General features: G+C 48.9%; 1 protein-coding gene across 2 annotated transcripts; it reads right to left on the minus strand.

The window, feature by feature from the left end:
- Positions 1-1,638: 1,638 nt before the first annotated feature.
- Positions 1,639-26,826, minus strand: PI4KB (phosphatidylinositol 4-kinase beta). Of its 2 annotated transcripts, XM_063946660.1 has the most exons (7): positions 26,400-26,826; positions 8,669-9,606; positions 6,571-6,615; positions 2,500-2,727; positions 2,088-2,315; positions 1,897-2,006; positions 1,639-1,774 (listed from the first exon to the last, which is right to left on the minus strand). In XM_063946660.1, exons 2-7 carry the CDS (start codon positions 9,578-9,580, stop codon positions 1,654-1,656), a joined length of 1,644 nt encoding a protein of 547 aa, XP_063802730.1. In that variant the 5' UTR covers positions 9,581-9,606; positions 26,400-26,826; the 3' UTR covers positions 1,639-1,653. The 2 variants fall into 2 exon arrangements, with proteins under 2 accessions (XP_063802730.1, XP_063802731.1); XM_063946661.1 differs by lacking the exon at positions 6,571-6,615 and having other exon boundaries at positions 26,400-26,822.
- Between the last annotated feature and the right edge of the window lie 922 nt (positions 26,827-27,748).

The raw sequence follows: 27,748 nt of genomic DNA on the forward strand, positions 1-27,748 counted from the left end.
TGTACACTGAAAGCTTCTCCAGAACCTAACCCCTGTGTTCTGCCAGCCCGCTGCAGCACCTAACCTCTGTGTTCTGCCAGCCCGCTGCAGCACCTAACCTCTGTGTTCTGCCAGCCCGCTGCAGCACCTAACCTCTGTGTTCTGCCAGCCCGCTGCAGCACCTAACCCCTGTGTTCTGCCAGCCCGCTGCAGCACCTAACCCCTGTGTTCTGCCAGCCCGCTGCAGCACCTAACCCCTGTGTTCTGCCAGCCCGCTGCAGCACCTAACCTCTGTGTTCTGCCAGCCCGCTGCAGCACCTAACCTCTGTGTTCTGCCAGCCCGCTGCAGCACCTAACCTCTGTGTTCTGCCAGCCCGCTGCAGCACCTAACCTCTGTGTTCTACCAGCCCGCTGCAGCACCTAACCCCTGTGTTCTGCCAGCCCGCTGCAGCACCTAACCTCTGTGTTCTGCCAGCCCGCTGCTGATGGCGGCGGCTGCAGCAATGTTTATAGACCTTGTTCTGCAATGTTCTGTACTGTGAGTCACTTTCTCTTCATGCCAGTCCTGTTTTTGAACATTGTAAAGAGCTGCAGACCCTTTCTGGTGCAATATAAATAAAGCATTGTAATAATACAGACAGCAGATACCTGTGTAGTGGCCACATTATTAGGCACAGCTTCTCTATACTGCATATATCCAGATGGCCAATTGTGTGGCAGCAATAAAAGCATGGTCAAGAGGTTCAGTTGTTGCTCATGCCAAACAGGAAGTAACGTGATCAAAGTCACTTTTACAATGGAATGATTGTTGGTGCAGGACGGGGTGGCCACAGTATCTCAGAGACTGGTGATCTCCCAGATAATCACCTACAACATTGCTGCAAGCTGCTTTCGGCGTCCCAGTCCCTATAGTGTTCTCTCCATGGGAAAATATAAGGCAGTGTGGGTAACGGTTATCCGTGGGGTATTTGTGGGTAATAGGTGACTAACCCAACTATTCTCTAAGATTCTTGTACCTTGTTCTGATTCTTGTATTACTTGTTCCCACTCAAAATTACAGGACTTTATCCGGGCTCCACCCACTCTGTGGAATGCACTCCCACGCACAATAAGACTCTCCTCTAGTCTCCAAACCTTTAATCGTTCCCTGAAAACTCACCTCTTCAGACAAGCCTACCAAATTCCAGACCCACCCACATAACCTTCAATGCTTCCCTATAGAATGTAAGCTTGCAAAGGGTCTTCCGACCTCTATGACTGTCTATTACCCAGTTTTGTTCTAACACTGTTGTTCTAATTTTAAAGAGCAATGGAATACGCTGCGCTATATAAGAAACTGCTAATAAATAAATAAATTGTACCTAGTTATACTACGGTGTTGCATTGTATGTTATACAGCTGTACCACTCTTGTAGTCTTCCCTGAGTAATTTGCTCCCCTAGGTATGGGGTGTGTCAGCCCAGGCACTAGTGCCCTGTATCCTGATTTGCAGAAGCTGTGTGAAGCTATCCTGTCGCCAATAGCCGGACGCTGGTAGTAATGTTTCTATAGGCTGGGGGCAAAGCGAGGTCCTATGCGGCCGCTGAGTGTGTTTATACCTCTACAGCCATGTACGGTGGGTGTTGAGGGCCTGTACAGACACTGTATGCATGTACTGTAGATACACAGACAACGCTACAGGCTTCCATACCTGACTTTCTCCTCCCAGGGCTCCTTTAGGGCCACAGCGGACGGATCCTCCGGATCTCTGCGGAAGGTGGTGGGTGTGTGAGCCAGCTGTTCCGAGAGACGGCGCCTGCAAGAGATAACGCAACGGATGATCCTGTGCAAACATCTACCATAAACCACCTACAGACATCCCCCCCATAAAGGCCACCCCTCCCCACAAACGCCATCTCAGCAGCAGTAGGACCTCACCGGATGTCCCCGGCCGCGATGAAGACCGGCTCCTTGCTCTCCTGGCTGGTGATGCTGTCCACGGAGAACTGGGAGATGTTGTCACAGCTGTTGGTGTGTAGCTCCGGTAGCTGCTTGGATAAGAAGAGCATACGGTCAGTGAGGAGGCACGCCGGGCGCGGGAACAGCGGCACATGGATACGGAGACGGACCTCCACCTGCAGCTCCCCGATGTCATCCACAGACCAGGCCTCGTCGTCATTGTCATAGTTGGGGACAGTGGTGAAGCTGCTGGCCCTCTGCTCATGGGTGATGCCGCACTCCGGAAGGTTCTCCACAGAGCGGGTACTCCGGATACGGTTCTCAGGGATCCGAGCTGGGACTATGGATGTCTCAAAGTTCTCACACTCCAGAACCTCCACGTAGACGAGATAGGGAGCCTAGAAGGAGAAGCTTGTTAGTCATCCTGGGGCCAGATTACACGTTATTCGGTTTTATATACGTATGCCTAGCATGGGGGACCATCGCTTTCTATCAAACATATCCAAGGAATGGCATGCCAGTGATCCACAGGCCCCCAGGTCACATTCCCATATCCTCCAAGAGATACAACCCATTCCATACCTTGTCCTTGGAGTTCAGCACCACAGCCTGGGTGTGGGGCACTCGCACAACGTGATGGTCGAAGCCGGCCGTAGGAAGCCAGACGCGAGCGGGCAGCTTGTGGTTGAGCAGAGACAGCTCGGAGATGAGCCGCTGGGTCTTCTGCTCCTTGGTGGGGAGGGTGGCCAGCCTCTTCCCAATGGCCATGAGAGACTTGATGAACTCCCTCTCCGGAGCGAGCCGCACAGGCTGCCAGGGTGCAAAGAGACAGCCAGAAATGGTTAATTGGTAATCGCTCAACCCCTTTCCAACCACGTCCACCACTAAATGCCCATCACCCAATAATTAATGGACTGGCCAATATGGCGAGGTCTTGTTGGGGCATCTAAAATCTCAACACCAGACCTACAGTTGTTTAAGGTCTGCCCACTATAATCACTGATCCTTCGCTCACCTACCTCCATCACTGCCCATATACTGTCACAGCACCTTCTGTACCCCCTTATATCACACTAGCCTGATAAATGCTAACTGGGACAGGGTGGCTCACAAGACCATCTAAAGGCGTCTTAGTGACCACATGCCACCATACCCGTCACACAGGGTCTCCATTATCTTGACACAATGACCAGCCCTGGATCCCATACAGTACTAACCCATCAGCAATTTCATCCTCATGCACCTCATCAGTGACTTTTGCACCAATGCATCAGACACGCCTAAGCCCCTCATCAGTGACTTTTGCACCAATCCATCAGACACCCCTAAGCCCCTCATCAGTGACTTTTGCACCAATCCATCAGACACCCCTAAGCCCCTCATCAGTGACTTTTGCACCATGCACCAATGTATCAGACACGCCTAAGCCCCTCATCAGTGACTTTTGCACCAATGCATCAGACACGCCTAAGCCCCTCATCCGTGACTTTTGCACCAATCCATCAAACACCCCTAAGCCCCTCATCAGTGACTTTTGCACCAATGCATCAAACACCCCTAAGCCCCTCATCAGTGACTTTTGCACCAATGCATCAGACACGCCTAAGCCCCTCATCAGTGACTTTTGCACCAATGCATCAGACACCCCTAAGCCCCTCATCAGTGACTTTTGCACCAATCCATCAGACACCCCTAAGCCCCTCATCAGTGACTTTAGCACCAGTCCATCAGACACCCCTAAGCCCCTCATCAGTGACTTTTGTACCAATGCTTTAGACATCCCAGGTCTGTACTATATCACTCTCACTTTCCATCCCCACCAGAACACAATATATGCTGGGCAGCAGAAGCACGTGGCTAATGAGGGGAACACACAGTCTCCCCAACATTCTACTTTTAAGTCGGGAAGGTCAACAGAAGACCTCTCTGCCCTGGAAATCTATAGGAGAAAACAAAACGATTAAGTAAAATGATTTAGTCTGGCGGCCGATATCCTGATACAGTGCCGGCAGCTACACGCACCAGCCCACGGAGCTGATGACGCAATCTGTTCAGAGTAAGTAAATGCATTATTATTATTATTATTATTATTATTTGTTTTTGCAAAGAATCTGTAAGTAAATAAAATACTACAAGTGAATATGCTGAAGGGATCATCGCATTCCGCACCTCTCCCAGAAGCCGTTCACAGACAGAGGGTTCCCAGCTGGAGAAGGGGCGAAACGCGCATCACATATTACTACAACTAGTCCCACTCAAGGCGTAGCAGTCGGACGCCCGCGTTTTCCCATCACCTTCCTGGAGAAATCACAGGCCTTCACCTTCAGGTAACTTTAATCACGTACTGCGTGCCTTCAGGCGAGCTTCGGAGCTTTGTAAATTGCTTCTCATTCCTGGTGTGCTTTTTATTTATTTATATGATCAGGGAGACACTGGACACAACGGTGGAGTGTCCCATCCCAGGACAACATAAGTAGAGCCACCAATCTATTGCACAAGGCTCACAATAAAAAGTTATTAGAAGACAAAGATTCTTATCTTTAGTCTTCAGGGTCCGCCAGAGATATCCCAGATGTGGGATCGGTGACCAGATTCCCCTGGAACCCCGGATAGAGTTCAGTTCCGCACGAGTTCCAAAGTCCGCAAACATGCACAACGCGACTTTGGAGGCTATCCTATGCATTTTGCACAAGATGTTTTGTCTGCGAAACGCGTAGGTCACATCTAGGACATATCCAGCGGGACCTGGAGACTACAGATGCTTATTCAAATGAACTTATTTTTACTATGAGCATACTTAATCATGAGCTTTGTCCAAAAGATTTGTTTCCATGATCCTGCATCAGAACGTAGGACGTAGAATCAAAAATAAAAACATTAGAAGGTGGTGTAAAGGACATTAGGGGTGTCGTACCCCTCTGCTGACAGGCAGGGGGCGGCAGTGGGCACATAGCAATGTGTGATGAGGGGATTGGCACTCTACCAGCTGGGATACCACCCTGCACAGCGGCTCAAGAGGGCAAAATAAAACAAGAAACTGAAAATAGATCGGAAAGGAAAAGAAATAAGAATTAAATAAGGATTTGCTTGTAATTCGTTCTCCAACACTTTACAATTACAATAATCATAATAGAGCAGAGCTGGCCAAACCAGTCCTCGAGATCTACCAACAGGTCACATTTTCCAGATCACCTCTCTGGTGCACAGGTGTAGTCATTACTAATGAAGATGTGCCGCATTCATTCCTAACTGACAATTCTACAGATCTCCAGGAGGCCTGGAAAACATGAACTGTTGGTAGATCTCGGGGACCGGTTTGGCCAGCCCTGTAATAGAGAAACAGCATTTCCTCTGCTCGGCCACGTACTCCGCTAGAGGCGGGAGGAGGACTCTCGGAGCCTCACAACAGCAGAAGTGACCACAACCCGAGAACTTTGGCCTGGAGCCTCCAACCTGATCTTATGCATCAGAAGAGGAAACGTTAATGCATGTGTGTCATCTGTGTAACCAACTTCCACTTTTTTTTTTTTACAGAAATATGGCAGCAGGCAGAGAACAACCGACTGTACTGTCCACCCTTCTCCATAATAAATTATGGAAATTGTGCTAGGAGCTTGTGACTGGGGGTACGTGGGCAACACTCTCTAAGCCAGCAAGCTGTCATGCAGTGTCGCCAGACAGGGAATGCGCAGTGGGTGTGTGTGTGTGTGGAGAGGGGGGGGCAGACCATGCGGCAGGCACTAGATATGTGGGAGGGGGACACAGCACGTGACAGCCGTGTGGATTTGTAGTGTAATGACAGCCAGGGAGCAGTGACATTCACTGAAACAGATCTGCTTATGGTTATACTCCTCCGGTGGCTCTATTGTGGGACCACAAGTCCCAGCATGTTTCTGGAGCCCCCTCACCCTGTGTGCCAGCCCTCGTCCTCATTACTGCCACGGAAAGACCAAGCAGGTCAGCGAGATCACCAGGTGTTACTTGCAGAAGGTCAGGACAATATCTCGGGCAGTCGCTGTAGATAACATCTTGGCAGGGCCCTTTAGTGACATACAGGGCCCGCTATCATTCATTCAGGTGTGTCTCCGGCAGGAACAATGGGGGAAATGACTGGGTAACATTGGGGCACGCCGCAACAGACCATGCACAGAGCAGTGTGTAATAGAGGGGGACTGTAAATAAAGCTGTTTCACTGAGTAGAGGGATCGGCAGCCGTAGAACGCAGATGACGGTGTGACATTCACAAATGTGCGTAAAATACCCCACGGCATTGACACTGTATGGACTCTTGTCACCTGGATGGGTCCAACCAATCAGATTGTGCAAGAGGGTGGGGCCCAGCTCTATTTCATCATCTGGCAGGACGCGTTTCGCTCAGTCAGCTGAATCATCATCAGGGCTGACGCGTTCCTGAACCTTTTACAGCTGTATTTGTGAATGCCGCCAGCAGCGGAGTTCCTTATATTTCCACGCACAGCCCCCACTGCTGCTAGTAAGCGTGATGCCGCCAGGCTGCAGACATGCGGGGGGGAAGGGGGGGGGGGGGGGGGGGATATTGCGTGTGGCCCCTTTAGTCCCTGCAGAGGAAATGCTGCTGGTAGAGAGAGAAGCCAGTAAGACCCCCAACCGACTACATGTAAACCATCCACTTACGGAGGAGAAGGACCTATCGAGGCTTTCCGAGCTGGAGGAGAGGTCCTGGGAAGGAGGGAATGACAGGAGGTGACAGGGAGAGGGGGAGAGAAAGGCAGAGATTTAGCCACTACGGTTACACGGACATTATTCCCCACCCTCACCCCCCTCCCCGGGGCGCACCGCCTGATGTATACACCGCTGTACCTGAGGGAGGGCCCCCTAAATGACCACACCCCACCTGCTCTGCCGGAGACGTGGAGGAGTGTGATGACCCGAGGCCAGTCGCGGAATCCAGTGGACGGGGAAAAAGAGCAGGGTTAGGTTTATTGCGTCACAGCACCCGTAGGCACCCTGGGGTCACTGATGGGTGTGACATCAAGTCCAGCTCCCATCACAGCCTGACCCCGCCCACTGCACAAGTAAGTGATTTAGTAGAACTGCCTGCCCTCTATGGGGGGTGTCACCACTGTCCGGCAATATGGCACCCATGCTCACTGTCCCCCAACTCGCTCCACAGGTCAGGCTCTAAGGATATTCATGCTTGAGCACAGATTGCTCAATCAAATTGTCGGAGCTGCTAATTAAGTCACTTGCCCTCACCACACGGAATCCTCCCATCGCCAGAGCAAGCCTCGGCCGCCATCATGCTACATACACCCAACAATACAACTCCTCTCCCCCTACAGCCTGCGCTCTGTCCTCGCCCTAATCACAGCCGAGAACACCCTGCTGCTGCTCAGCCTGTACAGAGTGCAAGGACAGGTCTCCTCAGCTGATACACGCGTGCTGAGCGGGATTCCCCATCCTGCAGTGACTGCGGCCTACCACAGGGTGTCGCTGCAGCTCTGACTACAGACGACGGAATGATTGTGTGCTGGGTCATGAGAGTGAGGTGGTGAGTCATGTGACTGCAAGGCTGTGAATGGGGTGCCAGGTCATGTGACTGCCAGCTTGTGAATGAGATGCCGAGTCATGTGACTGCCAGGCTGTGGATGAGGATAGGGGATAGTGAGTGTGACTGGTTATCTAGGCTCTGCCTCGGCTGAATGTCCAGCTACCAGGCTGTTTTATGCAGAGTAGATTCCCTCCACCCCCATACTATGCTTGTCTACAGGAAACACCCCATAGAGCCAGGCACTACTGTACATACAGCATTGTCCTAGGAGGCAGATCTCGCCCAGAGTAAGCTGCAATCAACAATGCCCAACTGAGGGCTTCCACCTACTTGGCCCCTGCAGACAAGCCGCCTCACCCCCCCACACCTGCGTGGCCCCTGCAGACAAGCCGCCCTTCCCCCCACCTACGTGGCCCCTGCAGACAAGCCGCCCCCACCTGCGTGGCCCCTGCAGACAAGCCCGCCCCCCACCTGAGTGGCCCCTGCAGACAAGCCGCCCCCCCCCACCTGCGTGGCCCCTGCAGACAAGCCGCCCCCCCTGCGTGGCCCCTGCAGACAAGCCGCCCCCCCCACACCTGCGTGGCCCCTGCAGACAAGCCGCCCCCCCCCCCCCCACCTACGTGGCCCCTGCAGACAAGCCGCCCCCACCTGCGTGGCCCCTGCAGACAAGCCCCCCCCCACCTGCGTGGCCCCTGCAGACAAGCCGCCCCCCCCCACCTGCGTGGCCCCTGCAGACAAGCCCCCCCCCCCCCCAACCTGCGTGGCCCCTGCAGACAAGCCGCCCCCCCTGCGTGGCCCCTGCAGACAAGACGCCCCCCCTGCGTGGCCCCTGCAGACAAGCCGCCCCCCCTGCGTGGCCCCTGCAGACAAGCCGCCCCCCCACCTGCGTGGCCCCTGCAGACAAGCCGCCCCCCCAACCTGCGTGGCCCCTGCAGACAAGCCCCCCACCTGCGTGGCCCCTGCAGACAAGCCGCCTCCCCCACCTGCGTAACCCCTGCAGACAAGCCGCCACCCCACCTGCGTGGCCCCTGCAGACAAGCCGTCACCCCTCCTGCGTGGCCCCTGCAGAGAAACACAGGCAAAACTAGGATCCAGTAAGACACTTCATTATAATGGACAGACTCCTGTAAGGCCCACCATGTGTGGAAGACAACACCCCACAGATCTAACACACTTTGTGCCCGCAATGTCCTACGTGGACCTCGAGAAAGGAAGTCTCACCTCATCGTCGTTCTCCACCTTGGGGTTGCTCGCCGTCCTCTTTAAGTTGCTGCTGAGACTGATGCTAACGGTGGCATCGGACTTGGACCTCTGGTGAGTCCGCTTGGACGGGGATAGGCCGGTATCCGGAACTAAGCTCAACGGGGGCAGCTCACGCTTCTTGTGAACCGGCTTCAGCTCATCAGAGAGAATGACTTTACGTAGCTTGGTCCCCCGGGAATGGCGCTGCGTGGAGATGTGCATGTCCGAGGAATAGGCCCCCAGAAGCCAAGCGCATTGCAAGGAGAAGTTTATGCTCTGCCTGCAACGGTGGACCACATAGGGCTTGATGGCATCCCCCACGTCCTCATCCATGTGAATGTACATGTTTAGAAGCTGCGGTAAATAGAAGTCCACGTCCTCGTTCTTGAAGTAGAAGAGTCGGTTGCCGATGTAGGCCTGCACCCCGGGCTCCTTGGAGTTATAAAGGTATGAAATGGCCATGGATACGTCAAACAACTTGCACTCAAACAGACGCAAGAGCCAGGACTGCTTAGCGGAATTGTTCTTCTGCCTCCGCCGGGCGTTCTTCACGCTATTGATGTCCATCAGAGACTCGTCCTCCTCAGAGATTCTACATCTGGTGATGGAGACAGCAGGCTCTTCCGGTTTCTTGCTTGAGTTCCCATTGGCCATTGCGTCTTCCTGGCTGTCATCGTCTACATGATCCAGGTTCTCCAAGGAGGAGCCATGTATGAGTTTCACCTTCTCCAGGACATCCTGGCAGGCTTTCTGTGCCACGTCTGGGTCTATGACCAGAGACAGCTCCACCACACCCTCTGTGATGACGCCAAGGGGGGTCCCACTGTTAGCTTGTGAGGCCACCTCGCCAGAGAGCTGGTCTGCTACTGGTTCCACCATGGCGTCGCTCATCTCACGGCTCAGTCCACATATGAGATCTGGAAAGACAAAGAGAAGACATAAAAATTACATAAGTTGTATAAAAGATAAAGGGCACAAGCCATTTGGTCTATAGAACCATAGTCTCTGCACTTATCATTATACATGAGAACAGAGGCGTGGGGGTGTCTTTGTATTTTATTAAGCAGAAATGGCTGCACACAACTGCCCATCAATATGGGCCCAAAATGAAAGGATATGCTGCACGTTTCCCTTCCTTTAGGTGAAACGGACATTCACGCCGATGGCCAGTCCTTCCATCCGCACAGAGGAAACAAGCCCAGACCACTTAACAGAGAGGAAGATGCAAATAATTAACCACATAACAAAATAAAACAAACTATCTAAAGATCCAACGACCATTCCGAGTGATTACATATCAAATGGTGGTGCAGCATCAATGAGAATTATAACAGTGAATCACTGTACTACCCAGGGCGGAACGCGTTACCAATACAAACTGCTTTCACTTTCATGATGGAACGCCTTAGAAATACACTCAGCAGTCACACCAATTCAATTGCACGTCAGGATGCACTGAAAATACACATTGCATTCACGCTGGTCGTGTCAAAACGCGTTGGTGTATACACAGCATTCACACTGGTCGTGTCAAAACGCGTTGGTGTATACACAGCATTCACGCTGGTCGTGTCAAAACACGTTGGTGTATACACAGCATTCACGCTGGTCGTGTCAAAACACGTTGGTGTATACACAGCATTCACGCTGGTTGTGTCAAAACGCGTTGGTATATACACAGCATTCACACTGCACGTGGCTGCTACTTTCTACATTGTTTGGAAGTAACTATCAATCCACAAAGCTGTCAGCGCCATACGTTCTGACGGCGATGCAATCAATAGGGATCACCGACTACTATTTCAGTTTATGGAAATACAGAGGACCACCACATCCACAAACCCTACAGCCAATGGACACCCTGAAAAGCAGCTGGAATTGGGCCCATACTATACAGAGAAAATGGATGAAGACAAATGACTGGATATGGTGATCAGGTGTGGCGAGACGAGTCTCTGGATAATCAGAGTGGCCTGTGCACTGGGCAGGGGATCTTTGTGCTACAGCATCAGTACGCTGTAGGGAGTGATAGATATATATATATATATATATCGCTCTTTATAGTATAAGTGTCAGTGCGTAGAAAGAGTGTGTCCAGATCACACGTACTGACCGCCGGCACAATGTAATTCTAGCACTCTGGCAGCGGCTAGCAGTGATATGACAGACCACACTGTATGTATGACGAGCTGCAGCAGCAGCGGCTGGGTGGAAAGGTCAGTGAGTGACGTGCCGCCAGCACCTGGGGAGAGGTATTTTCCAGCTCATGTCACACCTGATGACAGTACACAACTGAGTCACCAGAATCGTGATCCCAACCCCACACCATACACTACACACACACACACAGCGGGGTCACACATCGCAGCACACCATACAAGCTGCGGTACCACAATATGATGGAAGTACCAGCATGCAACGCAAGCTGCAGTACCTAATCCTATCTGACGGGAGTCCTGACATACGACACAGGCAGTGGTGGTACTCCTATCTGACGGGAGTCCTGACATACGACACAGGCAGTGGTGGTACTCCTATCTGACGGGAGTCCTGACATACGACACAGGCAGTGGTGGTACTCCTATCTGACGGGAGTCCTGACATACGACACAGGCAGTGGTGGTACTCCTATCTGACGGGAGTCCGGACATATGACACAGGCAGTGGTGGTACTCCTATCTGACTGGAGTCCTGACATACGACACAGGCAGTGGTGGTACTCCTATCTGACGGGAGTCCTGACATACGACACAGGCAGTGGTGGTACTCCTATCTGACGGGAGTCCTGACATACGACACAGGCAGTGAAAGAAGCACAGAATACACTACAAGACACCACACACATGACGCTGCACGCACACTATGTACAACACACACAGACGTCACTGTATGGAATGTCCTGGCGGTGAGAGGAGCAGAGGAGGGTGTGTTATCTGAACGTACACATTGTGCGCTCTGTCTGCACAGAACAAAGGCTGAAGGAATCGCTTACATGGAAACTTGCTGACACACAAGCTGCCTGTTTCCAAGAGGTTACTGCAACCAGAGCCGCCTCCTGCTCTCACCTGTCACAGCGGCTGAGACCAGCGTATAGTGTAAGCTTCTCTGGGGAGGCTCCTCTATAGTCCTAACAGGCCACTAGAATAGGGACAGTGTATCTATTAAAACTTTTTTTTGCATTGAACAGCTGGATTGTAAGCTCTTTAGGACAGGGTCTCACATTAAACTACTATGAATTATTGCTTGTTCCTCAGACCTCACCTGCACTCTACTCGCTGGCAAACGGGATGCTACTTGTTCTGTAGACACAGAGGCCCTCATTCCGAGTTGATCGCTCGCTAGCTACATTTAGCAGCCGTGCAAACGCATAGTCGCCGCCCACGTGGGAATGTATTTTCGCTTTGCAAGTGTGCGAACGCTTGTGCAGCCGAACGGGTACAAACGCATTTTGTACAGAATAAGACCAGCCCTGTAGTTACTTATCCTGTGCGATGATTGCTGCGACGAAGGTCCCGGTATTGACGTCAGACACCCGCCCAGCAAACGCCCGGCCACGCCTGCGGTTTTCCAAACACTCCCAGAAAACAGTCAGCTGACACCTAGAAACTCCCACTTCCTGTCAATCTCCTTGCGTCCACTAGTGCGATTGGAAGCATCGCTAGAACCTGTGCAAAACCACAAAGCTCTTTGGCCTTGTACAACGTGCCTGCACATTGCGGTGAACACGCAGATTAGCCTCGTTCTGACAAAATCGCTGCGCTGAGAAAATCTGTAGCGAGCAATCAACTCAGAATGACCCCCCCAAAGCTCTGGCTTCTGTGCAACGCGTTTTCCCACACGGAGTTACTGCTTTACACTCCGGCAGAGCATGAAGATATTACATATATCTCCATATTACTATGGACAATCGGCCGCGGTAACTATTACATTCTCAGTCCGCGCTTCCCTGAGTCTCGCATGTACGGGGAAGGTTCTCTAAGATTTACCATAATGGGTCTCTCTCCCCACACCCCCAGGTCTGGGTCTGTCAGACAATGACACTCTCACACACTACGTGGGATCGCCCTCTAACACGGCGATTTTGGACATCGGTTAATAGATTTGCTTCTACTTATCTTGGGAATTACCTCTCATTGTCAGCGCTGGGAATTGTGCCTCCGACTATCCCAGTACAAGCGGAAAGCAAAAAATTGTTACTGGTAATTCCAGTGGTAGCTAGCAAGTGCATACTACAGATGTGCGCTAATACACAGCCGCCATCACCCTCCCTGCCTAGGAACCAGCTACGCTATGCTTCTTCCAGCTGCGGGAAGGCTCCACATATTCCCTCAGCCCGGAATAGAACTGCTTCTGTGACACGCCCTGGTATGAGACATATGTTGCTGGAGGACCCTACGATTTCTTTATCACCCCCCAAACTAAATGATGCCCTGTTTCCTGTATATGGATTTGGGGAGGGAGGGTAGACGGCTAATCATGCCTAGGTGGGGAAACTGCACACTGTGGACTGAATCATCATACACATATTGGCGGCTTTTGTTGTTTATGTAGCTCCTCTTCAGATTGCTCATCACCAATCAGTACACTTTCCCTTTCTATATTGCTGTGATATAACGCACGCTATGATGACTAAAGAACACGATCGCAGATAACTACAGCAACTATATATACAGTAACACTATAGGAGACATATACAGGAACACTATATACAGTAACACTATAGGAGATGTATACAGGAACACTATACAGTAACGCTATAGGAGATGTATACAGGAACACTATACAGTAACGCTATAGGAGACATACAGAAACACTATATACAGTAACACTATAGGAGATGTATACAGGAACACTATATGCAATAACACTATATAGTGCATCCGGAAAGTATTCACAGCGCTTCACTTTTTCCACATTTTATGTTACAGCCTTATTCCAAAATGGAATAAATTCATTTTTCCCCCTCAAAATTCTACACACAATACCCCGTAATGACAATGTGAAAAAAGTGTTTGAGATTTTTGCAAATTTATTTAAAAATAAAAAAGTAAGAAATCACATGTACATAAGTATTCACAGCCTTTGCCATGAAGCTCAAAATTGAGCTGAGGTGCATCTTATTTCCACTGATCATCCTTGAGATGTTCCTATAGCTTAATTGGAGTCCACCTGTGGTAAATTCAGTTGATTGGACATGATTTGGAAAGGCACACACCTGTCTACATAAGGTCCCACACTAGACAGTGCATGTCTGCGCACAAACCAAGCGTGAAGTCTAATAAGCCCTACACACTGGCCGATTTGTTTGAAAGATATGAACGATCTCGTTCATAAATGAACGAGAACTCGTTCATATCTTTCAGTGTGGAGGCTCCAGCGATGAACGATGCGCGGCCCCGCGCTCGTTCATCGCTGGTCCCCCATTGGCTGTACATGCAGGCCAACATGGACGATCTCGTCCATATTTGCCTGCACTTCAATGGAGCCACGTGACGGGGGGAGTGAAGAAACTTCACTCCCCCCGTCATTGCCCCCCCGCGCCGCCGGGTCGCCCGTCGGACGTATCCGCCGTCGGGCAGCTCGGCGGCGGATCGGCATGTCTGTAGGGCCCTTAAGAAATTGTCTGTAGACCTCCGAGACAGGATTGTCTCGAGGCATAAATCTGGGGAAGGGTACAGAAAAATATCTGCTGCTTTGAAGGTCCCAATGAGCACAGTGGCCTCCATCATCTGTAAATGAAAGAAGTTCGGAACCACAAGGACTCTTCCTAGAGCTGGCCGGCCGTCTAAACTGAGCGATCGGGGGAGAAGGGCCCTAGTCAGGGAGGTGACCAAGAACCCAATGGTCACTCTGTCAGAGATACAGCATTCCTCTGAGGAGAGAGGAGAACCTTCCAGAAAGACAACCATCTCTGCAGCAATCCACCAATCAGACCCGTATGGTAGAGTGGCCAGACGGAAGCCACTCTTTAGTAAAAAGCACATGGCAGCCCGTCTGGAGTTTACCAAAATGCACCAGAAGGACTCTCAGACCATGAAAAACAAAATTCTCTGGTCTGATGAGACAAAGATTGAACTCTTTGGCGTGAATGGCAGGCGTCATGTTTGGAGGAAACCAGGCATCGCTTATCACCAGGCCAATACCATCCCTACAGTGAAGCATGGTGGTGGCAGCATCATGCTGTGGGGATGTTTTTCAGCGGCAGGAACTGGGAGACTAGTCAGGATAGAGGGAAAGATGAATGCAGCAATGTACAGAGACATCCTGGATGAAAACCTGCTCCAGAGCGCTCTTGACCTCAGACTGGGGTGACGGTTCATCTTTCAGCAGGACAATGACCCTAAGCACACAGCCAAGATATCAATGGAGTGGCTTCAGGACAACTCTGTGAATGTCCTTGAGTGGCCCAGCCAAAGCCCAGGCTTGTATCCGATTGAACATCTCTGGAGAGATGTGAAAATGGCTGTGCACCGACGATTCCCATCCAACCTGATGGAGCTTGAGAGGTGCTGCAAAGAGGAATGGGCGAAACTGCCCAAAGATAGGTGTGCCAAGCTTGTGGCATCATATTCAGAAAGCCTTAAGGCTGTAATTGCTGCCAAAGGTGCGTCAACAAAGTATTGAGCAAAGGCTGTGAATATTTATGTACATGTGAGTTCTTCATTTTTTATTTTTAATAAAATTAGCCAAAATCTCAAAAAAACTTTTTTCACTTTGTCATTATGGGGTATTGTGTGTAGCATTTTGAGGGGGGAAAAATTGATTCCATTCTGGAATAAGGCTGTAACATAAAATGTGGAAAAAGTGAAGCGCTGTGAATACTTTCCGGATGCACTGTAGATGTACACAGCAACACTATATACAGTAACGCTATAGTAGATGTGTACAGTAACACTATAGGAGATGTATACAGGAACACTATATACAGTAACCCTATAGGAGATGCATACAGGAACACTATATACAGTAACACTATAGGACACGTATATAGAAACACTAAATACAGTTTCACTATAGGAGATGTATACAGCGACACCTTATACAGTAACCCTATAGGAGGAGGTGTATACAGCAACACTATATACAGTAACACTATATGAAACATATACAGGAACACTAAATACAGTATCACTATAGGATATGTATACAGGAACACTATAGCTGTATACAGGAACACTATATACAGTAACCCTATAGGAGATGTATACATGAACACAATATACAGTAACCCTATAGGAGATGTATACAGTAACCCTATAGGAGATGTATACAGGAAACCTATATACAGTAACCCTATAGGAGAATGTATACAGGAACACTATAGGAGATGTATACAGGAACACTATAGGAGATGTATACAGTAACACTATAGGAGATGTATACAGTAACACTATAGGAGATGTATACAGTAACACTATAGGAGATGTATACAGTAACACTATAGGAGATGTATACAGTAACACTATATATAGTAACCCTATAGGAGATGTATACAGTAACACTATATACAGTAACCATATAGGAGATGTATACAGTAACCCTATAGGAGATGTATACAGTAACCCTATTTACAGTAACCCTATAGGAGATGTATACAGTAACACTATAGGAGATGTAAACAGTAACACTATAGGAGATGTATACAGTAACACTATTTACAGTAACACTATAGGAGATGTATACAGTAACACTATATGCAGTAACCCTATAGGAGATGTATACAGTACCACTATATATAGGTAACCCTATAGAAGATGTATACAGTAACACTATATACAGTAACCCTACAGGAGATGTACACAGTAACACTATATACAGTAACCCTACAGGAGATGTATACAGTAACTATATATAGTAACCCTATAGGAGATGTATACAGTAACACTATATACAGTAACCCTACAGGAGATGTATACAGTAACACTATATACAGTAACCCTACAGGAGATGTATACAGTAACACTATATATAGATACCCTATAGGAGATGTATACAGTAACACTATAGGAGATGTATACAGTAACACTATATATAGTTACCCTATAGGAGATGTATACAGTAATACTATATACAGAAACCCTAAAGGAGATGTATACAGTAACCCTATAGGAGATGTATACAGGAACCCTATACACAGTAACACTATATATAGTAACCCTATAGGAGATGTACACAGTAACACTATATACAGTAACCCTACAGATGTATACAGTAACACTATACACCGTAACCCTATAGGAGATGTATACAGTAACACTATATGAGATGTATACAGTAACACTATATACAGAAACCCTATAGGAGATGTAATACATTAACCCTATAGGAGATGTATACAGGAACCCTATACACAGTAACACTATAGGAGATGTATACAGGAACACTATACACCGTAACCCTATAGGAGATGTATACAGGAACACTATAGGAGATGTATACAGTAACACTATATACAGTTACCCTATAGGAGATGTATACAGGAACCCTATACACAGTAACACTATATATAGTGACCCTATAGGAGATGTATACAGTAACACTATATACAGTAACCCTACAGGAGATGTATACAGTAACACTATACACCTTAACCCTATAGGAGATGTATACAGTAACCCTATAGGAGATGTATACAGTAACACTATATACAGTAACCCTACAGGAGATGTATACAGTAACACTATATACAGTAACCCTACAGGAGATGTATACAGTAACACTATATACAGTAACCCTATAGGAGATGTATACAGTAACACTATAGGAGATGTATACATTAACACTATATATAGTAACCCTATAGGAGATGTATACAGTAACACTATATACAGCAACCCTACAGGAGATGTATACAGTAACACTATATACAGTAACCCTATAGGAGATGTATACAGTAACACTATATACAGAAACCCTAAAGGAGATGTATACAGTAACCCTATAGGAGATGTATACAGGAAGCCTATACACAGTAACACTATATATAGTAACCCTATAGGAGATGTATACAGTAACACTATATACAGTAACCCTACAGGATATGTATACAGTAACACTATATACAGTAACCCTACAGGAGATGTATACAGTAACTATATACAGTAACCCTATAGGAGATGTATACAGTAACACTATAGGAGATGTATACATTAACACTATATATAGTAACCCTATAGAAGATGTATACAGTAATACTATATACAGAAACCCTAAAGGAGATGTATACAGTAACCCTATAGGAGATGTATACAGGAACCCTATACACAGTAACACTATATATAGTAACCCTATAGGAGATGTATACAGTAACACTATATACAGTAACCCTACAGGAGATGTATACAGTAACACTATACACCGTAACCCTATAGGAGATGTATACAGGAACACTATAGGAGATGTATACAGTAACACTATATATAGTAACCCTATAGGATATGTATACAGTAACACTATATACAGAAACCCTATAGGAGATGTATACAGTAACCCTATAGGAGATGTATACAGTAACCCTATACACAGTAACACTATAGGAGATGTATACAGGAACACTATACACCGTAACCCTATAGGAGATGTATACAGGAACACTATAGATGTATACAGTAACACTATACACCGTAACCCTATAGGAGACTTATACAGTAACACTATAGCAGATGTATACAGTAACCTTATATACAGTAACCCTATAGGAGATGAATACAGAAACACTATAGGAGATGTATACAGGAACACTACAGGAGATGTATACAGTAACACTACACAGTAACAATATAGGAAATGTAAAAATAAGATTTTACTTACCGGTAAATCTATTTCTCGTAGTCCGTAGTGGATGCTGGGGACTCCGTAAGGACCATGGGGAATAGACGGGCTCCGCAGGAGACATGGGCACTTTAAGAAAGAATTTAGATTCTGGTGTGCTCTGGCTCCTCCCTCTATGTCCCTCCTCCAGACCTCAGTTAGAGAAACTGTGCCCGGAAGAGCTGACAGTACAAGGAAAGGATTTTGATAATCCAGGGCAAGATACATACCAGCCACATCAATCACACCGTATAACTTGTGATAACCTTACCCAGTTAACAGTATGAACAACAACAGAGCATCAGTTCAACCCTGATGCAACCATAACATAACCCTTATTTAAGCAATAACTATAAACAAGTATTGCAGAAGAAGTCCGCACTTGGGACGGGCGCCCAGCATCCACTACGGACTACGAGAAATAGATTTACCGGTAAGTAAAATCTTATTTTCTCTAACGTCCTAGTGGATGCTGGGGACTCCGTAAGGACCATGGGGATTTATACCAAAGCTCCCAAACGGGCGGGGAGAGTGCGGATGACTCTGCAGCACCGAATGAGCAAACACAAGGTCCTCCTCAGCCAGGGTATCAAACTTGTAGAACTTTGCAAAAGTGTTTGAACCTGACCAAGTAGCCGCTCGGCAAAGCTGTAATGCCGAGACCCCTCGGGGAGCCGCCCAAGAAGAGCCCACTTTCCTCGTGGAATGGGCCTTAACCGATTTAGGCAGCGGCAATCCAGCCGCAGAATGAGCCTGCTGAATCGTGTTACAGATCCAGCGAGCAATAGTTTGCTTTGAAGCAGGCTCCCCAAGCTTGTTGGAAGCATACAGGATAAACAAAGATTCTGTTTTCCTGACCCTAGCCGTTCTGGCTACATAAACCTTCAAAGTCCTGACCACATCAAGTAATTCGGAATCCTCCAAGTCAGTAGTAGCCACAGGCATCACAATAGGTTGGTTTATATGAAAGGATGAAACCACTTTCGGCAGAAATTGTGGGCGGGTCCGCAATTCTGCTCTATCCGCATGGAAAACCAGATAGGGGCTTTTATGTGACAAAGCCGCCAATTCTGACACACGCCTAGCCGAAGCCAAGGCTAATAGCATGACCACCTTCCACGTGAGATATTTCAATTCCACCGTTTTAAGTGGTTCAAACCAGTGTGATTTCAGTAAACTCAACACCACGTTTAGATCCCAAGGTGCCACTGGAGGCACAAAAGGGGGCTAAATATGCAGCACTCCCTTTACAAACATCTGAACTTCAGGCAGAGAAGCCAGTTCTTTTTGAAAGAAAATGTATAGGGCCGAAATCTGGACCTTAATGGAACCCAATTTTAGGCCCAAAGTCACTCCCGACTGTAGGAAGTGAAGGAAACGGCCCAGCTGAAATTCCTCCGTAGGGGCATTCCTGTCCTCACACCAAGCAACATATTTTCGCCATATATGGTGACAATGTTGAGCCGTCACGTCCTTCCTAGCCTTTATCAGCGTAGGAATAACCTCATCCGGAATGCCTTTTTCTGCTAGGATCCGGCGTTCAACCGCCATGCCGTCAAACGCAGCCACGGTAAGTCTTGGAACAGACAGGGCCCTTGTTGCAGCAGGTCCTGTCTGAGAGGCAGAGGCCACGGGTCCTCTGTGAGCATTTCTTGCAGATCTGGATACCAAGTCCTTCTTGGCCAATCCGGAATAATGAGTATTGTTCTCACTCCTCTTTTTATTATGATTCTCAGCACCTTGGGTATGAGAGGAAGAGGAGGAACTACATAGACCGACTGGAACAACCACGGTGTCACCAGTGCGTCCACAGCTATCGCCTGAGGGTCTCTTGACCTGGCGCAATACCTCTGTAGCTTTTTGTTGAGGCGGGATGCCATCATGTCCACCTGTGGCAGTTCCCACCAACTTGCAATCTGCGTGAAGACTTCTTGATGAAGTCCCCACTCTCCCGGGTGGAGGTCGTGCCTGCTGAGGAAGTCTGCTTCCCAGTTGTCCACTCCCGGAATGAACACTGCTGACAGTGCGCTTACGTGATTCTCCGCCCAGCGAAGAATTCTGGTGGTTTCCACCATCGCCACCCTGCTCCTTGTGCCGCCTTGTCGGTTTACATGAGCCACAGCGGTGATGTTGTCTGACTGAATCAGAACCGGTTGGTCGCGAAGCAGGGTCTCCACTTGACGTAGGGCGTTGTATATGGCCCTTAGTTCCAGGATGTTGATGTTAAGGCAAGTCTCCTGACTTGACCACAGACCTTGGAAATTTCTTCCTTGTGTGACTGCCCCCCACCCTTGGAGGCTTGCATCCGTGGTCACCAGGACCCAGTCCTGAATGCAGAATCTGCGGCCCTCGAGAAGGTGAGCACTCTGCAGCCACCACAGGAGAGACACCCTGGCCCTGGGGGATAGGGTGATTAACCGATGCATCTGAAGATGTGATCCGGACCATTTGTCCAGTAAATCCCATTGAAAGGTCCTCGCATGGAACCTGCCGAAGGGAATGGCCTCGTATGATGCCACCATCTTTCCCAGGACTCGAGAGCAGTGATGCACCGACACCTGTTTTGATTTTAATAGGTTTCTGACCAGTGTCATGAGTTCCTGAGCCTTCTCCATCGGGAGATAAACCCTTTTCTGGTCTGTGTCCAGAATCATGCCCAGGAAAGGCAGATGAGTCGTAGGAATCAACTGCGACTTTGGAATATTTAGAATCCAGCCGTGTTGTCGTAACACTTCCAGAGAGCGTGCCACGCTGATCAGCAACTGCTCTCTGGACCTCGCCTTTATGAGGAGATCGTCCAAGTATGGGATAATTGTGACCCCTTGCTTCCGCAGGAGTACCATCATTTCCGCCATTACCTTGGTAAATATTCTCGGTGCCGTGGAGAGACCAAACGGCAACGTCTGAAATTGGTAATGACAATCCTGTACCACAAATCTGAGGTACGCCTGATGAGGTGGATAAATGGGGACATGAAGGTACGCATCCTTTATGTCCAGAGACACCATAAAATCCCCCCCTTCCAGGCTTGCGATGACCGCTCTGAGCGATTCCATCTTGAACTTGAACCTTTTCAGGTATATGTTCAGGGATTTTAAATTCAATATGGGTCTGACCGAACCGTCCGGTTTCGGTACTACAAACATGGTCAAATAATAACCCCTTCCTTGTTGAAGGAGGGGAACCTTGACCACCACCTGTTGAAGATACAATTTGTGAATTGCAGTTAACACTATTTCCCTCTCGAGGGGGGAAGCTGGCAGGGCCGATTTGAGGTATCGGTGAGGGGGCATCTCTTCGAATTCCAGCTTGTATCCCTGAGACACAATATCTATTGCCCAGGGATCCAACTGGGAGTGAACCCACTTGTGGCTGAAATTTCGGAGACGCGCCCCCACCGGGCCTAGCTCCGCCTGTGGAGCCCCAGCGTCATGCGGTGGATTTAGTGGAAGCCGGGGAGGACTTCTGTTCCTGGGAACTAGCATTATTGTGCAGCTTCTTTCCTCTACCCCTGGCAAGAAAGGACGCACCTCTGACTTTCTTGCCTTTCTGTGATCGAAAGGACTGCATTTGATAATACGGTGCTTTCTTAGGTTGTGAGGAAACATATGGCAAAAAATTTGACTTTCCAGCAGTAGCTGTGGAGACCAGATCCAAGAGACCCTCCCCAAACAATTCCTCACCCTTGTAAGGTAAAACCTCCATGTGCCTTTTTGAGTCGGCATCCCCTGTCCATTGCCGAGTCCACAGGACCCTTCTGGCAGAAATCGACATAGCATTTATTCTAGAACCCAGTAGACTAATGTCTCTTTGAGCATCTCTCATATATAGGACAGCGTCTTTTATATGCCCCAGGGTCATTAATATAGTATCCTTGTCTAAGGTATCAAGTTCCTCAGACAGGGTGTCCGTCCATGCTGCTACAGCACTACACACCCAGGCCGACGCAATTGCCGGCCTTAGTAAGGTACCTGAATGTGTGTAAATGGACTACAGGGTACCCTCTTGCTTTCTATCCGCAGCATCTTTTAGGGTGGCCGTATCCTGTGACGGCAGGGCTACCCTCTTGGATAAGCGTGTTAGAGCTTTGTCCACCCTAGGGGAGGAATACCAGCATAACCTGTCCGTTGGCGGGAAGGGATACGCCATAAGCATCCGTTTGGAAATCTGCAGTTTTTTTATCTGGAGATTCCCAAGCCTTTTCACATAACTCATTTAGCTCATGTGAAGGGGGAAAGGTCACCTCCTGCCTTTTTTCCCCATACATATGCACCCTCTTGTCAGGGACTGGGTTTTCCTCTGTGATGTGCAACACATCCTTCATTGCTATAATCATATAACGGATGGATTTAGACAATTTAGGCTGTAACTTTGCATCATCGTAATCGACACTGAAGTCAGAATCCATGTTGGTATCTGTGTCAACAATTTGGGATAGTGGGCGCTTCTGAGACCCTGACGGCCTCTGCGACATAGGATCAGGCACGGGCTGAGACCCTGACTGTCCTAAGGCTTCAGCTTTATCCAACCTTTCATGCAAGGAATTAACATTATCATTTAAAACCTTCCACATATCCATCCAATCAGGTGTCGGCGGAGACACCACATTCATTTGCTCCCGCTCTGTTTCCACAGTCTTCCTCGTCAAACATGTCGACACAAGCGTACCGACACACCACACACACAGGGGATGCTCTATTTGAAGACAGTTCCCCCACAAGGCCCTTTGGAGAGACAGAGAGAGAGTATGCCATCACACACCCCAGCGCTATAAACCCAGGAATAACAGTAACTTAATGTTAACCCAGTAGCTGCTGTTTACAGTGATTTTTGCGCCTAATTATGTGCCCCCCCTCTCTTTTTAACCTCTTCTACCGTGTATCTGCAGGGGAGAGCCTGGGGAGCTTCCTCTCAGCGGTGCTGTGGAGAAAAAATGGCGCTGGTGAGTGATGAGGAAGAAGCCCCGCCCCCTCAGCGGCGGGCTTCTGTCCCGCTTCAATGTACAATTTTTGGCGGGGGCTCATACATATATACAGTGCCCAACTGTATATATGCTAAACTTTTGCCAAAGAGGTCTCTAATTGCTGCCCAGGGCGCCCCCCCCTGCGCCCTACAGTGACCGGAGTGTGTTGGTTAGTGTGGGAGCAATGGCGCACAGCTGCAGTGCTGTGCGCTACCTCAGTGAAGACCGGAGTCTTCTGCCGCCGATTTCGAAGTCTTCTTGCTTCTCATGCTCACCCGGCTTCTGTCTTCCGGCTCTGCGAGGGGGACGGCGGCGCGGCTCTGGGATCGGACGACGAGGGTGAGATCCTGTGTACGATCCCTCTGGAGCTAATGGTGTCCAGTAGCCTAAGAAGCAGGACCTATCTTCAGAGAGTAGGTCTGCTTCTCTCCCCTCTGTCCCATGATGCAGGGAGTCTGTTGCCAGCAGAGCTCCCTGAAAATAAAAAACCTAACAAAATACTTTCTAACAGCAAGCTCAGGAGAGCTCACTGAACAGCACCCAGCTCGTCCGGGCACAGATTCAAACTGAGGTCTGGAGGAGGGGCATAGAGGGAGGAGCCAGAGCACACCAGAATATAAATTCTTTCTTAAAGTGCCCATGTCTCCTGCGGAGCCCGTCTATTCCCCATGGTCCTTACGGAGTCCCCAGCATCCACTAGGACGTTAGAGAAAAGTAATTATAAAACATATAAATACACATACAGGCAAGGACAGTATAGGAGTATAAAAATGTATAAGGTATGAGTGTGGATAGTAAATAAACACGTGCAGGCAGTGACAGCACGGGGGTATTATTACTGTTTATTTATATGGTGCCACAAGGGATCCGCAGCGCCCAATTACACAGTACATAATCACATGAGCAAACAAATTCAAGACAATATAGGACAGGTATAGAAAACCCGGGGTCAGGTCCCATCAAAGGGAGTATGGAGTATAAGATAGTGTAAGTAAGAGAAAGAAAGGTACATGAGGGGAGAAGGCCCTGCTCTTGTGAGCTTACAATCTACAAGGTGAATGTACATGGAAGCAGAGTGGACAGTATACACACAGGCAGTGACAGTACAGGGGTACGTACATGTACAGGGTAGCAGAGTGGACAGTATACACACAGGCAGTGACAGTACAGGGGTACGTACATGTACAGGGAAGCAGAGTGGACAGTATACACACAGGCAGTGACAGTACAGGGGTACGTACATGTACAGGGAAGCAGAGTGGACAGTATACACACAGGCAGTGACAGTACAGGGGTACGTACATGTACAGGGTAGCAGAGTGGACAGTATACACACAGGCAGTGACAGTACAGGGGTACGTACATGTACAGGGAAGCAGAGTGGACAGTATACACACAGGCAGTGACAGTACAGGAGTACTTACATGTACAGGGTGGCAGAGTGGACAGTATACACACAGGTAGTGACAGTACAGGAGTATGTACAGGGTAGCAGAGTGGACAGTATACACACAGGCAGTGACAGTACAGGAGTATGTACATGTACAGGGTAGCAGAGTGGACAGTATACACACAGGCAGTGACAGTACAGGGGTACGTACATGTACAGGGTAGCAGAGTGGACAGTATACACACAGGCAGTGACAGTACAGGAGTACGTACATGTACAGGGTAGCAGAGTGGACAGTATACACACAGGCAGTGACAGTACAGGAGTACGTACATGTACAGGGTAGCAGAGTGGACAGTATACACACAGGCAGTAACAGTACAGGAGTACGTGCATGTACAGGGTAGCAGAGTGGACAGTATACACACAGGTAGTGACAGTACAGGAGTACGTACATGTACAGGGTAGCAGAGTGGACAGTATACACAGGCAGTGACAGTACAGGGGTACGTACATGTACAGGGTAGCAGAGTGGACAGTATACACACAGGTAGTGACAGTACAGGAGTACGTACATGTACAGGGTAGCAGAGTGGACAGTATACACAGGCAGTGACAGTACAGGGGTACGTACATGTACAGGGTAGCAGAGTGGACAGTATACACACAGGCAGTAACAGTACAGGAGTACGTGCATGTACAGGGTAGCAGAGTGGACTGTATATATATGCACAGGGTAGCAGAGTGGACGGTATATGTACAGGGTAGCAGAGTGGACAGTATATGTACAGGGTAGCAGAGTGGACAGTATATATATATATACACACACACATACATACATACATACATACACACACACAGGGTAGCAGAGTGGACGGTATATGTACAGGGTAGCAGAGTGGACAGTATATATATACACACACATACATACATACATACACACACACAGGGTAGCAGAGTGGACGGTATATGTACAGGGTAGCAGAGTGGACAGTATATGTACAGGGTAGCAGAGTGGACAGTATATATATATACACACACACATACATACATACATACATACACACACACACACACACACACACAGGGTAGCAGAGTGGACGGTATATGTACAGGGTAGCAGAGTGGACAGTATATATATACACACACATACATACATACATACATACATACATACATACACACACACACACAGGGTAGCAGAGTGGACGGTATATGTACAGGGTAGCAGAGTGGACAGTATATATATACACACACATACATACATACATACATACATACACACACACACACATACATACATACATACATACATACATACACACACAGGGTAGCAGAGTGGACAGTATATACATATACAGGGTAGCAAAGTGGACAGTATATACATGGTAGCAGAGTGGACAGTATATACATGTACAGGTTAGCAGTGGGGACAGTATATACATTTACAGGGTAGCAGAGTGGACAGTATATACATGTACAGGGTAGCAGAGTGGACAGTATATATACATAAACAGGGTAGCAGAGTGGATAATACACACACTTACATTACGCAGTCGGTGCCCCCTCGCCTCCCGGGCCGGTCACACGGTCTCCGCCATCACGGGGTCGCAGTTCCCAGTTCCCGGCCCAGCAGCCGCCGCCATGGTAGCGGCCAGGTCGCCTCTTCGTACCGACTGACGTCACTCGCTGGGGGCGGGGTCCTCCCTGGGAGGGCGGGGCTGTCACAGGGGGCGGGGAGATTAGTGACTACGCCCCGGCTCCTAGGGGGTCACTCTCTAGCAAGCATACTGGGAGCAGTAGTTCTACAAGGCCGGGAAGAGTGCCGCAGCAGCCATGTCCGGCCCAGCACCCCGCCTGCACCAAAGAGACTAGCAGAGCCCGGCTGACGGCATATCATAGACTCCGAGCGCAGCACAGGCTAGAGCGGCTCCCGGTCACCAGCGAGTTCTGCTGCCAGACAGAGCGGCTCCGGAAGTAGCATAGAGAGCTGGGCCCGGCCGGCTGGAGGCATGAGCCGCTTCCTGTCTCTCTCTCTCTCTGTGACGCGGGTGTGTCTATGTTACCTTCGTGCTCAGGACCTGGTAGTGACAAAACGAGAGGGCAGGACAGAACTTCCGCCCTTACAGCACCTAAATGTTTTCTCCGTTCGTTTGGGGTAATTTTTTTTTATTCTATGCAGCATTGGACACTCGCCACGCTTCGGGCTCGGTGTCTCGCTCCGCTTTGCTCACCCCACTTTACTATTCCACATAGATTGTGACATGGACCCAAGAGGTGATGGGAAAAGTCCTCTCCACGAAGGTAATCTAGACGCTACCCTGTGACGCTGACCTCCTGCATGTCTGCTGGGAGAGACAGCTGAGCTGGCAGGGTATGCTGGGATTTATAGTACCCCAGCAGCTGACGACACGCAGGCTGCCTAGCCCTGCACTACAGTAGCCTGGCACAGTATGCTGGGACAGGCGCTGCGGGGTACGTATTACCATAACATCCTGCTGTATACCGTACAGGCGCAGCGGGGTACGTATTACTATAACATCCTGCGGTATACCATACAGGCGCAGCGGGGTACGTATTACTATAACATCCTGCGGTATACCATACAGGCGCAGCAGGGTATTACTGTAACATCATGCGGTATACCGTACAGGCGCAGCGGGGTACGTATTACTGTAACATCCTGCTGTATACCATACAGGCGCAGCAGGGTAAGTATTACTGTAACATCCTGCTGTATACCATACAGGCGCAGCAAGGTAAGTATTACTGTAACATCCTGCTGTATACCATACAGGCGCAGCGGGGTACGTATTACTGTAACATCCTGCTGTATACCATACAGGCGCAGCGGGGTACGTATTACTGTAACATCCTGCGGTATACCGTACAGGCG

This window comes from Pseudophryne corroboree, chromosome 12 (genome assembly GCF_028390025.1).
Source record: "Pseudophryne corroboree isolate aPseCor3 chromosome 12, aPseCor3.hap2, whole genome shotgun sequence".
Taxonomy (NCBI): domain Eukaryota; kingdom Metazoa; phylum Chordata; class Amphibia; order Anura; family Myobatrachidae; genus Pseudophryne; species Pseudophryne corroboree.